This window comes from Bos indicus x Bos taurus, chromosome 4 (genome assembly GCF_003369695.1).
Source record: "Bos indicus x Bos taurus breed Angus x Brahman F1 hybrid chromosome 4, Bos_hybrid_MaternalHap_v2.0, whole genome shotgun sequence".
NCBI classification, from domain to species: Eukaryota; Metazoa; Chordata; class Mammalia; order Artiodactyla; family Bovidae; genus Bos; species Bos indicus x Bos taurus.
This window is the reverse complement of record NC_040079.1, coordinates 43,014,570-43,030,639: the sequence shown is the minus strand read 5'-3', so window position 1 is coordinate 43,030,639 and position 16,070 is coordinate 43,014,570. Positions and strand designations below refer to the sequence as shown.

At 45.9% G+C, this 16,070-nt stretch overlaps 1 protein-coding gene across 2 annotated transcripts; it reads right to left on the bottom strand.

The window, feature by feature from the left end:
• Positions 1-1,464: 1,464 nt before the first annotated feature.
• On the bottom strand, positions 1,465-5,455 carry PPIA (peptidylprolyl isomerase A). 2 transcript variants are annotated; one of them, XM_027539267.1, is made up of 6 exons: positions 5,297-5,419; positions 3,508-3,574; positions 3,028-3,058; positions 2,843-2,931; positions 2,184-2,356; positions 1,465-1,809 (listed from the first exon to the last, which is right to left on the bottom strand). In XM_027539267.1, exons 4-6 carry the CDS (start codon positions 2,849-2,851, stop codon positions 1,677-1,679), a joined length of 315 nt encoding a protein of 104 aa, XP_027395068.1. In that variant the 5' UTR covers positions 2,852-2,931; positions 3,028-3,058; positions 3,508-3,574; positions 5,297-5,419; the 3' UTR covers positions 1,465-1,676. The 2 variants fall into 2 exon arrangements, with proteins under 2 accessions (XP_027395068.1, XP_027395066.1); XM_027539265.1 differs by lacking the exon at positions 3,508-3,574 and having other exon boundaries at positions 5,297-5,455.
• Between the last annotated feature and the right edge of the window lie 10,615 nt (positions 5,456-16,070).

The window sequence follows — 16,070 nt, the reverse complement described above, 5'->3', positions numbered from 1 at the left end:
GGACATGAGTTTGAGTTGGCTCCAGGAGTTGGTGAGGGACAGGGAAGCCTGGCATGCTTTAGTCCATGAGGTCACGGAGTCAGGCACAAATAACTGACTGAACGATGCCTTTCTGCTTAAACATTGAACTCGTGTCCATTGAACCTTCTCTAATTTCCAGTTTACAGATAATTAAGTAGAACAAGCAGGTAACACAAAGTGGAGACATTGGCAGCAGCTCCAATGTCAATGATATTCCAAGTCAATGTGCTGGACTTAAAGAGTACAAGTCAGAGGGACTGCAAATGGGCATGAGGTTCTTCCTAGTGTGGTGAATTACAGGGATGGTTGCATTCACTACTGTACTCTTAAAATGGGTGAATTTTATGGTATATATACAGCATATGGTATATACCTGTTTGCCTGCCAAGTCACTTCAGTCGTGCCCGATTCTCTGTGACCCCATGGACTGTAGCCCACCAGGCTCCACTGTCCAGAGGATTTTTCAGACAATAGTGAAAGTAGGTTGCCATACCCTCCTCCAGGGGATCTTCCCAGCCCAGGGGTTGAACCTACATCTACTTAACATCTCCTTCATTGGCAGGCAGATTCTTTACCACTACGCCACCTGGTATATTATGTAGTGTATATTACACATTATAATACCAATAGTTTTTAATATTAATAGAAATTGTTAGAAAGTAGGACTGTTCTAGATTAAAAAGACAGTCAATCAAATAGGCTTCCCAGATGGCACTAGGGGTAAAGAATCCACTGATGCAGATTCCATCACTGGGTTGGGAAGATCCCCTGGAGTAGTAAGTGGTAACTCACTCCAGTATTCTTGCCTGGAAAACTCCATGGACAGAGGAGCCTGGTGAGTTACAGTCCATGAGGCTGCAAATAGGACACTACTGAGCAACTGAACACACAGCAAACTAGGGACTGCCCTGGTGGCTCAGATGGTGAAGAATCTGCCTGCAATGCTTGAACTGGGTTTAAACACTGGGTAGGGAAGAATCCCAGTATTCTTGCCTGGAGAATTCCACGTACAGAGGAACCTGATAGGCTACAGTACATGGAGTCGCAGAGTCGGACATGTCTGAGCAACTTTCAAATATGTAAAACCTAGGTTAGATCATGGTGGGGTTGGGGGAGAATAGCATTAAGACACTGATTGTAAAGAAACTGTACCTTAATAAAGCAGATTTGGGGCTTTCCTGGTGGCTTGATGGTAAAGACTCCACCTGCCAAGGCAGGAGACATGTGCTTGATCCCTGGGTAGGAGGAAATGGCAACCTGCTCCAGTATTCTTGCCTGGGAAATCCCATGTACAAGGAAGCCTGACATGTTAATATAGTCCATAGGGTCATGAGACACAACTTAGCAACTGAACAAAAGCTGATTCTAAACACAACTTTTGTCTTAGAAGTAACCTGTTGCTGCTTAAAATGAAACCTACATCAATACTCTAATGCAAACAAAGACAGATAATTGTTTAGTTTTTATTTCATAATCATAAATTTAACTTTGCAATCCAGCTAAACTTGGAGGGGGATAAGGAAAATATGGAACCCAAAGAACTGTAGCAAGAGCACAAAGATTATAGGATATTTCAAGCACATGGGGTGAAGGGGTGCTCTCCTGGGCTACAGAAGGAATGGTCTGGTGCTTAAGTAAAACACAAGTCAAATTTATTAGATTTGTCCACAGTCAGCAATGGTGATCTTCTTGCTGGTCTTGCCATTCCTGGACCCAAAGCGCTCCATGGCTTCCACAATATTCATGCCCTCTTTCACCTTGCCAAAGACCACGTGCTTGCCATCCAACCTAGAACAGAATAAAAAACATTATTACCTGTGACCAGAGATGTTAAATACTGGAAACATTTTTATTCTTCTACCTAAAAAAAGTTGGCAACACCAATAGATTGCTTTAGGCCAGTCTAAGAAACATAAAGAGTCTCCACTGTTAAGAATCCTAATTTTAGAACGGATCCCTTAAAAAGAACCAACAAATCACAAGCAAATTAGATAAAAGCACCACTTGTAACTAAAACAAGCAGCTAAATGCCCTGTTTTGCTAGAGTATCTCCACTTACTTTCTATAAGCACACTAGAAATTTTCACTATGGTCCATGCCCTTCCACTACCTTAGAGCAGGCAACAGCAGGGAAAGGGTGCCTTTGCCATCTCCTGTCTTACCACTCAGTCTTGGCAGTGCAAATGAAAAACTGGGAACCATTTGTGTTGGGGCCAGCATTTGCCATGGACAAGATGCCAGGACCTGTATGCTTCAAAATGAAATTCTCATCATCAAATTTCTCGCCATAGATGGACTTGCCACCAGTACCATTATGGCGTGTGAAGTCACCACCCTGTGAACATAAAGAGAAACATGTCACTTTTGGACACAGTCAGAAAACATGCCATGTCTACAAGATTCAAACTTTAAGACTCAAGTTCAAAATAAGGTGGTCAAGGGACTTCTCAGGTGGTCCAGTGCTTGCAGTACAGAGGATCCAGGTTCAATTCCTTGTCAGGGAACTAGATCCCACACATTGCAACCAAGACCCAGTGCAGCCAAATAAATGAATAGTAAATAAATAAAACTAGAAGGTCACTTGGAACCAAAATGGTAGAACAGCACTTCATGTGTGCACATATTTTTTTAAATAACATTATAGAACTATAGCAATTTAGATGGCATCCTATCAGTGCAAAATCATAAAACAAACAAATGCACCAGAAAAGTTTAACAGCAGACTGGCACCAGTGCAGACAAACCATATATACACATTCTGGAGTATTCTAGTTCAATCCTAAATTAAGACAACCCAAGTAAGTATCAGTCTATTTCATACCTGGCACATAAATCCCGGAATTATTCTGTGAAAGCAGGAACCTTTATAACCAAATCCTTTCTCTCCAGTGCTCAGAGCACGAAAGTTTTCTGTTAAAATAAAAGTATATATACATATATATAGGGACAGAAAGGGAGACACACACACACAGAAGTTAATAATCAGAATACCTTTGTTAAACTAACCTGCTGTCTTTGGAACTTTGTCTGCAAACAGCTGTAAGACAAAAATGACAGTTAATTAACAACATCTGTTTGCATATTTTGTTGCTTAGTACCCTTGTCTTTAGGGGTTTCTGAATCATAAATTCGTTTTCTCACAAGAACATAATCCTTCTTCAGTAATTGCTCTGAATCCCAAATAAGAACTGTTCCTGACAGCCTTAAGTCCTGTGGTGTTGGGTTAGCAACATGAGACCCAAAGACGTGCCAAAAATCCAGAACCAGCAATGACTCAAATAGTGTGAGGCTTCTAAAAAGTGACTTAAAACTTTTACGTGTTATCACACCTACTTCTGAACAGATATATGGCTTCTCAAATGTACATCACCTCCCCCAACTTCAGTTTGAACCTAAGGACAAGATTTTCAGGAATAGCAAGTACTCCTGCTTGATCAGGGAGTAAACAGGTGTAATTTCAGTCACTGGTAATGAAAATGCTACTACCTCCAATCTGTTAACATAGCTTTATGGATTGGATGAGCAGTCACTTCTTGGTTTCCAGGTCCCTTACCTAGTAGTGGGGTAAAAAATAAAGATTGGTTTCTAGTACAACTGCTTCAAACCTTTCCTGCATATATAAAAAACATTCTGGCCAAAAATGCTTAAACATCACGCTTAAACAAACCCTTTAAAATATTTTATGAACTATTCCAGAGATCTGTGACTAAATCATCTATTGAAATCCTGTATGTTTCTTAGATCTAGTTACTTAGCTTCTAAGTATTGTATGTAAAACATACGGTCTCTCCTAAGTCTAACGTTTCTCAAATCCTGTAGTCAACCGCTTCCCTGGTAAACCGTTACTAAAGTTAAAAGTCCGTACTGGCAGTTCCATCTCTATTCTCACCAATGGATATGCCAAGAGCTCCTATCTCATTTCCATTAAGCCGTCTGGCTAACCGGAGACACGCTAGGAAGCGTAAGGCTTAGGCAGTTTCCACGTGGCTCCCAATCAATTATCAGCTGACTACAGATAAAAGTGGGGCGTAGATCAATAGGATCTATTATTTCTCCATAGAGTTTTACCTCAGGGCAAGCTTCCACATGGGCCCTTACCAATTCTTAGCTCTGACTACAGTACGAGTAGGGTACAGACTCAATAGGACCTAATGTTTTCTCTAACAGGGTTTAGGCGTCTTCTGTGTGTCTCCAACGTGGACAGTTATCATGACTGGAAACCCTCTGCCCTCATGATCTGTATGGGGGCCTATCCATCCTTGGGATAAGATCCTAAAACTAACCACTGACAGCTTTTGAGAGGTCGTTAAGGAGGATAAAACCACTTAGGGCTACACCCTAAGTGAGACTGCAGGACAGAGGAGCCTGGCGTGCTGCAGTCCATGCCGTCAGAGTTGGACACGATTTAGCGACTGGACACTTCAAGACCTACCGGTTAACTGGAACGGAATCGCATTTACCGTTTCAAGAGCAGGCTGAGTAACTTAGCTACCTTGCTGTAACCACAAACTGATTAATAAGTACTCTAACTAGTTAAGAAACCATCAGAGGTGCCCTGCCGCGGAGCCAGTCTGGACTAGCCCATTCTGCAGGACGACGACCGGGAGGAGCCCGGGCGCCTCCCACCCACCCACCCACCCACCGTCACCGCAGCGGAAGGCGGGCCTCGGCGCCAGCGGAGGGAAGGCCGCCTGTGCATTTCCGCTCGGGGTGGGGGCCGGGAAGGGCACGAGGGGCCTCTTTTTACATTTCAAGATTTTAAAGACATCTGGGGAAACCCTAGAGTCTGCCAGACCCGCAGCCCTATAACCCAACCCTGAACTAGCAGGCGTCCTCCGGGACCAAGGCTAGACTGCTAACCCCACCGACCCTGACGCGCCCGGGGCGGGAAAAGCAGCCTTCAGGTGCGACCGTCGCGTCAGCGCGAAGGGAGCCGCTTCCGAGCCTCGAGAGTGGCCTCGCGACCGTGGCAGCGGCCTGGGGCCGGCGTCTGCCTTCCGTTTAGGGCGTTGTCGACCCTCTGGGGCCTGCGGTCCCGCGTGGCGACCAACAGCTAGCAGCCCGAGCACGTGCGCTGCCGGAAGGGCGCGGCCGCCCCTCCCCCGCCCGCCCCGCCTTTGTCTACCCACCGCCCCCGGCCTCCCAAAATGGCCCCTCATCAGGAAATGGCGCCGCGCCGCCCGCGTTCCTCAAGCAGGGTGCCCGCACCCGGTTACTCGGCCTCTCCCCTCGCCGCCCGCTCGGGCCCACCCGGCTCGTCGCCGCCTGCCCCAACCTCAAAAGAGACGCGGCCCAAGGGCTCGCCGTCGACAGCGATGTCGAAGAACACGGTGGGGTTGACCATGGCTAAACGGCAAGGGAAGCTCCGAGGTGGCGGCGTCTGCAAGGCAGCACGAGCCCCGCCGCCCTCCTCTTTTATAGCCAGTTCAAGCCCCGCCTACAGCCGGTCGCGCGCCTCATCTCTGGCCAATCGCGACCACGGGTCAGTCGAAATGACGGCATGGCTGGCCTATGAGTAGAGATGGCGCCCTAGAGGCAGGACCGGAGACGCGCGTGCGTGCTGGGCGATGCGGGCAGGTTCCCGCCCGCGGGCTCCGTCTCCGCGCTGCGGCGTGAGGTCGCGCGCTAGCGACTGCTATGGGGATGGGGATCGGGAGTGCTGATGGTCCTGGTGGGCCGGTGGGAGCTGGAGGGCCGTGGACCTGCCCGGCCTCGCGACCAGGACGTCTCCCCATTGCTCAGAGGGGGCAACTGAGGCGAACGAAGGCCTCAAGGTCGCGCCGCCCGCCAAGGTCGCTTGGGGTCCAGGGAGCGCGCCTCTCTGGGAGGCTAGGTGGCCTTGGCCATCACCATTTTCTCACTGCAGATGAGGTTAAGGCCCAGTCACCTCCCTCTCTGCTTCCCCCTCTCCCTTCTAGTCTGAGAGGTTATGAAATGTTTCCAAATTGTCCTACTTTCCGAAAATATCTTGTACACTCTACTTGAATTTTCTCCAGGAGGAAGACATTAAAGCAAGAGGCTGGCAGACACTTATCTATAAAGACACACTGCGCACTTTTGCCTTCCTTTTAAATCTTTTAAATGCTCTACCCCGCACCCCGTCTTTCAGAGGCAGAATTGAGTTCTGGGTGAAAGACAAAGCACAACTTAAAAATGAATTCCCTTAGTCAAAGATATTAATAATGCTTTTATTACTAGTACTAAATGCACTTATATGACCCTGGTCTTCTGTTCAGAAAACCTTGAGAAAAAAATTTATATATCCTCCAACATTTAGTTGCAACATTCAGAGTTATTTAGTATTTCTGAAACTTAGTTTCTTCATCTGCAAAACCAGGATAGGGATCTGAGAAGCAAATGAGAATTTATGACTGATGAAATCCAGTGTCTGGCATCATGCCATCATTATTAATAATGGCATTGTGAGCTTACATGTGCTCAGAGTTTATAGAGTGTGGTTTTGTTCTCACAACCACCCCATAATCCCCATTTACAGAAAAGTGGAAAGTGAGCATCTTCCATGTTAAATAGCTTGCTCAGAATAACCAGTTTAGGAGTATTAACAAAGCCAGAACTGGAAACTGAACTGCCTTTTTTTTTGCTCATTCCACATCACCTTTTGCTTTGTGACCCTAAGGAAGCTGCTTGTCCTTATCTGGTACAGAAAAAATGACCCAAGACCCTCAGGGGTAAACTCTCTCAGCTTCTATCTCCTTCACTCTGAATCTTAAAGCAATTAGGAACCCCTCCTAAGAAATAAATGAATGAATAGTAAGGGCATCACTTATGGGTTCCCTCACATTACTATTCAAAGTCTAGTCTTCTCTTTACTACCATCCTCTCACTTCACACAGGTATACCATATGTACACTCAAGAAAATAAATATGCACGTGTTTTGTTTGTTAAAGGGGGAGCCAGTGTTGTAGGGGATCCTTTATTAGTATTATCTCTTGAATAGGACTTCCTTACCGAGTAAAATTTGAGCAGACATAGAACCTCAGGAATGTGAGGCCGTCCAGTGCCTTATTTGGATGATTCTGACCAAAAGCAAATCCAACTGAATTCAACAGAGCCCTGATCTGGTTAGCTGGAGGTGTACTATACCAACCACCAACTGGTAAGCAGAAGTCTGTGACTTTGTCCATGGAGCATATTATAAACAAATGCTTGCTTCAAAAATATCTCTAGAGAGAATGTAACAGGGAAAGGTCAGGTTATTCAAAATTATAAAAACAGGCTACTTTTTTTTCATGGTAGATGACGGAAGATGGTAACTTGTCTCATATGCACTTCTTGCCCAGGGCCTCATTTGTGCTTCTGCCACGTGGCTTCTGCTGAGACCCGCAGTGACATCACAACCCACATACCCATGGCTTTCTCCAGGCCTCATCTTCCCTGATATGACTCTCCATCAGGCACAACCTCCTGCTTCCTTGATGGGCTGGACTTTTCTCTCCCATTTCTCCAACCCTGACCTTTTCCTCTTGAACTGTTCCACACATTTGTCCTGTCATAGTCATATATATGATCTTGTTTTCTTCCTTACACATTGGCTATGGTCAACCTTATTCACTCTCATGGCTCAGATTCTCAGGTAACTTCTCAACCAAGCTCCAGGCCCACATTTACTCCAGAGCTGCAGGTGGCTCCTCCCTGCCCACTGGGTCTCTCCTCAAGAATAAACCCTCAGACAGAGCTCTGCCACCTACCCCTCTTCCCCAGGCCTCCCCGTCCCCTAGGCCTGCTCTCCCTCCCCACCGCAACAACTCTGGCTTGGCCTTTTGCAGTAGCCTCCTAACTGGTTACTTGGCCCAGGTTTTTCTTGTTATTTCTAGAATGGTCATTCGCAAAGTAATCTGCTTTTGTAACTCCCAAGTTGTACAACCTCTTGGTCACCCATAGTGACCAGGCAGCCCCTTCATAGTCTGGTCTTAACTTGCTCTTCAGCCTCCTGACTGGGATTTTTCCTGCCACGTTGAGTTTCTCATTGCCACCCCCACCCTGCCTTTCCAGTACTCCTTCTTTGCCTGTGGCCTGTGCCACCAAACCTCACCCTGTGGTCCCCATGGGAAATCTTCCTTAGGTCTCCCAGAGGTACTGGGTCTGCTCTGCAGCTTCAAAACTCAGAAGACACGTATTGAATGAATGCATAAATCCATGAAGAAGGGGCCAACCAAAACCTGGCCCTGGGGACTCCCCTGGTGGTCCTCAGGTCTTCCACGGCAGGAGGCAAGGGTTCAGTCCCTGGTGGACAAGCTAAGATCTCACATGCCACACTGCTTAAACAAAAACAAAAGCAGGCCCTGGAGTGCGACTCGTCAGTGGGGTTGTTAATTAATTTGCACACACTGCTCAGAGCTAATGACTCTGCATCCCACTCAGGCATCAGTAATCATCCAGCCACTTGACAAGCAGCTCCTCACTGAAAATCATCGTTCAGGAGCTGAAGACGTTCACTTCAGCCCCATCATACTGTCCACCCATTTGCGGAGGATGCCTGCCCGCACCCTCACTCCTTGCTGGTTCCATCCTCGCTCCTGTCCACATCTATCCAGGCCCATCCAGGCTGTCTAGCTCCATGGCTGCTCTTCCTTTCCCCCTTAGAGGAAAAGAGCTTCCTGCAGCTCTTCTGGCTGCCTGGATCTTCCTTATCCACCAGTCCCTGAAGACCACATCCTTGCCACCCTCCTCTTCCCTCCTAATTCACTCGCAAGAGTAGTCCACGCTTCTGTGATCTGTCCAATCACTCCCCACTCCATACATGTCATCAGACTCCTGCTCCCACCCTTAACCCCAAGCTGCCCTAGCCAAGGCCTCCAGGGACCTCGCATTTATAAACTTGAGATTCATTTGCTTTATGATCGCTGGCATTTGACCCCATCATGCTGCAGGGTTCTGAGCTCTCAGCCCCAGGTACCCATCCTGCTGTTCAGAATGTGTTCAGTGGCAAGCAGGAGAAACCTCAGGCAGGAGCCGGTTTCAACAATAGAAATCCAGGGCAGGGCGCTGATCAGAGTGGCGCTGAGTAGATGGGCCTACTGAGCTGTGGTTAGAAGTTAGGAAAGCTGCATGGAATGGTCGAAATTCCAGCAGGACCACTTTCCCACCCCTGAGAGTTATGTGGGCCTGGGAAGTCTATACAGGAGTTCAGAATGCCTACCACATACAGAGATGATCAGATGCGGACAGAAAAGATGTTTATTTAGCTGAGGATTCATTCAAATTGAAAGGAAGGCCGACTTTTCTGTGCAGGACCAAGATGGGGGCCTCTGCGGCAGGCCAAAAGGAGTCTGTCTGCAGCCAGGCCAGCCTGGCCATTATTGATCTGAGTCAGGTGTTAAAACATGCAGTAGGTTTCTCTCTCTCTTTGACTTAGATATGCAATTTTTTTTTTCCTTGCTGCACTGCCCAGCATGCAGGGATCTTAGTTCCCTGACCAGGAATCGAACCCATTCCCTCCGCAGTTAATGCTCAAAGCTCTAACCACTTGACTGCCAGGGGATTCCTTGCATTTCCTTTTTTTTTTTTTTTAATTTATTTGGCTGCGCCAGGTCTTAGTTGTGGTATGCAGGATTTTTAGTTAGGGCATGTGGGATCTTGTTCCCTAACCAGGCATCAAACTCAGGCCCAGTGCATTGGGAGCTCAGAGTCTTAACTGGTTCAGAAACTGCCAGGGAAGTCCCTGCATTTCTTTTTTAACAGCTTTTAACAAGTGAATTTCATGGTGTGTAAGTTTTATTGAGATGTAGTTTACATACCATGACATTTACTTGTTTTAATCATACAATTCAGTAATTTTTTAGCAAATTCAGAGCAGTGCAAATATCCCCACAGTCTAATTTTAGAACATGTCCCTTACCCCAAGTACCTTGTACCCTTTTTTAGTAATTCCTTGTTTCCACCCAGCAACTGCTTTTAAAATTCTGTAGTTAAAAAGTGATTTAGACTTGTGGTTTGAAATGGAAATACTATAAAGTTTATATATGGTGTTTAAACATTTAAGAGAACTTTAGGTTCAACATATCCGAAAGTCTATTAGAACTATTTATTGCTCAAGGTGGTTTTTTTCTTTGCTAATTTGGACAATTAAGTACTTTAAAAGGAAACCAAATGTATTACACCTATAAATGCAGTTTAAATGTTGGAAGATGTAGTAAAAGAATTCAAATCTGCCATGTTTATAAAGAGACTAATATGATGTACAAGCTAAAGAACTAGGTTTTAAAATGATAGTTTAATAAGTTAAATATCAGTTGTGAAAATATAATAAAACAAATATAAAATGTAACAAACACTGAGTGGCTTTTTTACATAAAAAAGAAGCTGCAGGACTCCAGTCTACATGTCAAGGGCCCTAGGGCCTTTGGTTTTCTGTCCTCAGGACTGTCACTTCACAGTTCCGGATGGTGCCACCACCTCCCCTCCCCTCCCCTCCTGCATCGCCCCAAGTTCATGTTCAAGATAGTCTGGTTGCTGCGAAGACTAAGGAAGAGGGAGAAAGGGAAAGGGGAAGAAGCCCGAGAATTACGCCAGCACAATCCTGTTGGCTAAGCTTTCCCAGGAGCCCCGCCCAGTGGCTTTCACCCTTGGCTGCAGGAATCCAGGAAGATGAATATTTTGATCTGGGCACATTGCCAACCGAGCCACCCGGCTTCTGTTAGTAAGAAGGAAGGCAAAATGGATGCTTTGGGAGATAACAGGCAGCATCCAAGGCACCAATTATTGTCACCCAGCAGAAAAGGGATAGACTGGGAGGGATGGGGGCGTTCTCAGTCCTCAGGAAACCTGCACAATAGGGCACAGGGAGAAACCCCACTCAGCCTGGCTGGGGAGGACCACGCCCCACCCCCACCAGAAATGTTGGATCTGATGGCACAGTGGGGATTGCATCTGCTTAGTGGAGCCCTGATCATTCCAATCTCCCCAATCACCCCGGATCACAGGAGGCTGGGAAAAGTGGTGTCTGGTGTTCTCATGTATTTCCCACTCAGAAGGTGGGGCATTTCCCTAATACAGAAAAGGGCACAGTAACCAAAGGATAAATATGGATAAATATGGCTTACGATAGTTAAGTCAGGATTTCAGGAGGAATTGGGTGCCATTATTAAGATCATTATTTAATTCTCACAGCAGTCCTTTGAAGTAGGTACTATTATTTTCGCTATTTTTCACAAGAGGAGACAAGCTCAGAGAAGTTGAGTAACTTTCTTGGAGAGAGAGAGCCAGGGTTGATGCCCATTCTACCTGGCTCTGGGTCCTGTGCTACTCACTGTCATGCCACATCCTAAAATTTTTTTAAATCCTGTTAAATATATGTAACATAAAGTTTGCCATTTTAACTAATAAGTGTACAGTTTACAGGCATAAAGTGCATTCCTATTACTATGCAGCTATCACCACCATCCATCTCCAGAACTTTTTCATCTTCCCAAACTGAAACTGTCCCCATTAAACACTAACTACCCATCTTCCACTCCCAGCTCCTGGCACCCATAGATCTGCTTTCTGCCTCTATGAATTTGCTTATTCTAGAAACTTCACATAAGTGGAGTCATACAGTATTTGTCCTTCCGTGACTGGCTTATTTCACTTAGCATAATGTCCTCTAGCTCTATTCAGGTTGTGTCAGAATTTCCTTCTTTTTTGTAGCTGCATAATATTCCTTTGTTTATCCATCCTTCTATCCATGAACACTTAGGTTGCTTCCATCTTTTGGCTATTGTGGATAACGCTGCTATGAACATTGGTGAGTCCTTTCTTTCAATCTCTTCGTGCATATTCTATGAAGTAGAATTTCTGAATCAGACAATAATACTGCTTTAATTTTTTGAGGAACTTCCATACTGCACCATTTCCACAGCTACACCATTTTTCATTCATTCCAGCCATGCACAACAGTTCCAATTTCTCCACATCCTCACCAACGTGTTATTTTCTGTTTGTTTTTACAAGAGCCGTCCTAATGGGTGTGAGGCGGTGCCTTGTTGTGGTTTTGACTTGCATTTCCCTAATGATTAGTGCTGTTGAGCATCTTTTCTTGTGCTTTTGGCCATTTATATGTCTTCCTTGAACAGAGAAATATCTGTTCAAGCCTAATCTATTCTTTAAGTGAGTTGTCTGGCTTTTTGTTGTTGAGTTTTAGGAAGACTTTACATATTCTGGATATTAATCCCTTACCATATATATAATTTACAAATATGTTCTCCCATTCTGTAGGTTGCCTTTTCATTCTGTTGATAGTGTCATGAATTTTTTTGAGTTCCCAGGCGGTAGCCATTATCTTGATCTCATCTTTGGCTGTGTGATAAGTCACACTCAGTTTGGGTTTGTATTTGAGTCCTACCAGAAAGGGAAGGTCACTTTACCCACACAGCCCAGTTCTCCAGGTTCCTGGGGTGATTTCTGCCAAGTCCCTGTGGTGACCATCCAGGCCTCTTTCTCTAATGCTGAAGGCAGAACTGCAGCAGGTGAAGGCAGAGCCAGCAGAGGAAACTGAGGCAAGGACCATTCAGCCCACTGCCCAGGAGCAGCTACAGCACATACGGTTGTGTTGTTGTTTTAGTTGCTCAGTCGTGCCCGAGTCTTTGCGACCCATGAACTGTAGCCCACCAGGCTCCTCTGCCCATGGGGATTCTCCAGGCAAGAATCCTGGAGTGGGTTGCCATTCCCTTCTCCAGGGGATCTTCCTGACTCACAGATCGAACCCAGGTCTCCTGCATTGCAAGCAGATTCTTTACCATCTGAGCCATCAGGGAAGCCCATCATGTACAGAGCGCAGAGCAAAATGAAATGTGAGGCCCCTTGTTAAAAAATTATCAAGGGTTCCAGGACAGAGACAGCAGAATATTAAACCAAGTTCAGGGGTTGGGTGGTGGTATGGGGGTTACAAGCAGCAGCTCCTGAAGTCAGCTCTGCCACTGCTTTTGGTGGCAAAGCATCAGGTGCCTGGCAGCCCTGGGCACAGGGAACTTTACACACACCCCCTGTTTTCCAAGGCCATCACCAAGTGCTCATGAGGAAGAGTGGAGGCTGGTCCAGGAGATGGAGACTACCTGAGGCTCTGGGGGAGGAACAGGGGCCTGAGGGACCCTCCAATGACAGAGGCTTGGCAGTAAGCACCCGGCAGTGACTGTCTGCCCCTGAGGGGACAACGAGTGAGACCTGGGTCTGAGGCTCAAGCATGTGGGGCTCCTGGAGCCTGAGAGTAACCATGCCAGCCCTGACACCACGTGCCACTGGGGATGTGGCAGGAGAGCCAAGACCTCCTGAAGGACAGGCATGTGGGGCCTCTATGTCCTGACAGCAGGACATGGCCAGCTGCACCAGGAGGTGAAAGAGCAGAGTGAGACCACCCCCCACGGTGCAGGGGCCCAGCGCCCGCTGCAAGAGACGCTCACACACTCAGATGCCGATTCCAGCAAAGGAAGGCCCAGTCCGGCTGTCTGTGCTGAACTGAATCTAACGCCGCAACAGAGCTCACCCACAGGCCAGGCAGGCTGAGCCCAACAGCTGACAAGCAAGGATGTTCCATTTCCTGGGTGTCCTGACCCTTTACTTCAGCCGCTGCTGCTCTTTACACACTGTGTCTGGAATTCAGTATTGAATGCCTCGTGCCTGACTGCCTTTGAAGTGGGGCATTGACTTTTTCCTGCCATTGGACTGGAACTTGCGCTTTTGGTTCTCCTGGATGTCTAGCTTGCTAACTCACCCCACAGATCTTGGGGCTTGTCAGCCTCCATAATCAAGTGAGCTAATTCCTCATAATAAACAAACAAATATACGTATCTCCTGTTGATTCGGTTTCTCTGGAGAACTCTAAATATAGACACAAAAAAGAAGGAAAAGGAAAAAAAAAAAAACACTAGATAAAGTGACCCATCATCTAGAAAGACAACAGTCAGTGGAGCCAGACCCAGTGACGGCCTGTGTCATAAGGCAGAGACTTGATTTATTTAAAGTCATTTATTTATTTACTTATTTGGCTGCTCCAGGTCTTATTTTCAGCTTTATGGGATCTGGTTCTATGACTAGGGACCGAACCCAGGCCCTCTGCTCTGGAGTCTTAGCCACTGGATGACCAGGGAAGTCCTTGTTCTGCTTTGTTTTTAAGTCAGTAACAATAACTAAGAATTGTATTTACAAATAATACATAAGACGTCAATTTTTTAACAGACTTTCTAAAAAGAAACTATTTTTAAAAGCAGTTTTAGACTCATAGCAAAATTGAGGGGAAAGTACAGACATTTCCTGTACATTCCCTGTCCCCACCCACCCATCCCCTGCCCTGCCAGCCTCCCCCATTATCAACATCGCTTACCAGAACAGTGCATGTGTTACAGCTGATGAAACTGCATCAACACCTTGTACTGACCCAAACAGTTTACATTAGGGTTCTCTCTTGGTGTTGTATATTCTATGGGATTTGGGGATTTTTTTGGCCATGCCTGATGTCTTGTGGAATCTTTGTTCCCTGACCAAGGATGGAACCGTCTGTTCCGTCTGCTTTGGAAGTACAGAGTCTTAACCACCAGACTACCAGAGAAGTCCCTTCTATGGGTTTTAACAAACATATAAATACAAGTGTCCACACCTGACCTGCCTCTTGAGAAACCTGTATACAGGTCAGGAAGCAACAGTTAGAACTGGACATGGAACAACAGACTGGTTCCAAATAGGAAAAGGAGTACGTCAAGGCTGTATATTGTCACCCTCCTTATTTAACTTATATGCAGAGTACATCATGAGAAACGCTGGGCTGGAAGAAGCACAAGCTGGAATCAAGATTGCCAGGAGAAATATCAATAACCTCAGATATGTAGATGACACCACTCTTATGGCAGAAAGTGAAGAAGAACTAAAGAGCCTCTGGATGAAAGTGAAAGAAGAGAGTGAAAAAGTTGGCTTAAAGCTCAATATTCAGAAAACAAAGATCATGGCATCCGGTCCCATCACTTCATGGGCAATAGATGGGGAAACAGTGGAAACAGTGTCAGACTTTATTTTTCTGGGCTCCAAAATCACTGTGGATGGTGATTGCAGCCATGAAATTAAAAGACACTTGCTCCTTGGAAGGAAAGTTATGACCAATCTAGACAGCATATTAAAAAGCAGAGACATTACTTTGCCAGCAAAGGTCCGTCTAATCAAGGCTATGGTTTTTCCAGTAGTCATGTATGGATGTGAGAGTTGGACTATAAGGAAAGCTGAGCACCGAAGAATTGATGCTTTTGAACTGTGGTGTTGGAGAAGACTCTTGAGAGTCCCTTGGACTTCAAGGAAATCCAACCAGTCCATCCTAAAGGAGATCAGTCCTGGGTGTTCATTGGAAGGACTGATGTTGAAGCTGAAACTCCAGTACTTTGGCTACCTGATGCAGAGAGCTGACTCGTTTGAAAGGACCCTGATGCTGGGAAAGATTGAGGGCAGGAGGAGAAGGGGACGACAGAGGATGAGATGGTTGGATGGCATCACCGACACAATGGACATGAGTTTGGGTAAACTCCGGGAGTTGGTGATGGACAGGGAGGCCTGGTGTGCTGCGGTTCATGGGGTTGCAAAGAGTCGGACATGACTGAGTGACTGAACTGAACTGTTAAGGATTACACAGAACATTTTTATTGCTCTAAAAATCCCCTGTGCTTCACCTGTTCATCTCCCAGCCCCCAACCCCTGGCAACCACTGATCTTCTTACTGTCTCCATAGTTTTGTCTTTTCCAGAATGTCATATAGTGAAAATCACACAGTATGTATTCTTTTCAGGTTGACTCTTTCACTTAGTAATATGTGTTTAAGTTTCCTCTATGTAGTTCAACTGCTTATTTCTTTTTTAAAAAATTTTATTGAAGTGTAGTTGATGCACAATATTATAAAAGTTGCAGGTGTACAACAGATGGCTTATTTTTTAGTGCTGAATAATATTCCATTGTCTGATTGTTCCACAGTTTATTTATCCATTCATCTATTGAAAGACATCTTGGTGGCTTCCAGATTTTGGCAATTGTGAATAAAGGTGCTATAAACATCTCTGCAAGTTTGTGTGGACATGTT

Excerpts from the sequence above, each read along its gene's own strand:
- PPIA (XM_027539265.1), bottom strand. The coding sequence starts at position 5,365 with ATGGTCAACCCCACCGTGTTCTTCGACATCGCTGTCGACGGCGAGCCC. Across the intron at positions 2,357-2,842 it reads TTCCGGGATTTATGTGCCAG|GGTGGTGACTTCACACGCCA; the intron begins GTATGAAATAGA and ends TTATGTTCACAG. Across the intron at positions 1,810-2,183 it reads TGCACTGCCAAGACTGAGTG|GTTGGATGGCAAGCACGTGG; the intron begins GTAAGACAGGAG and ends ATTCTGTTCTAG.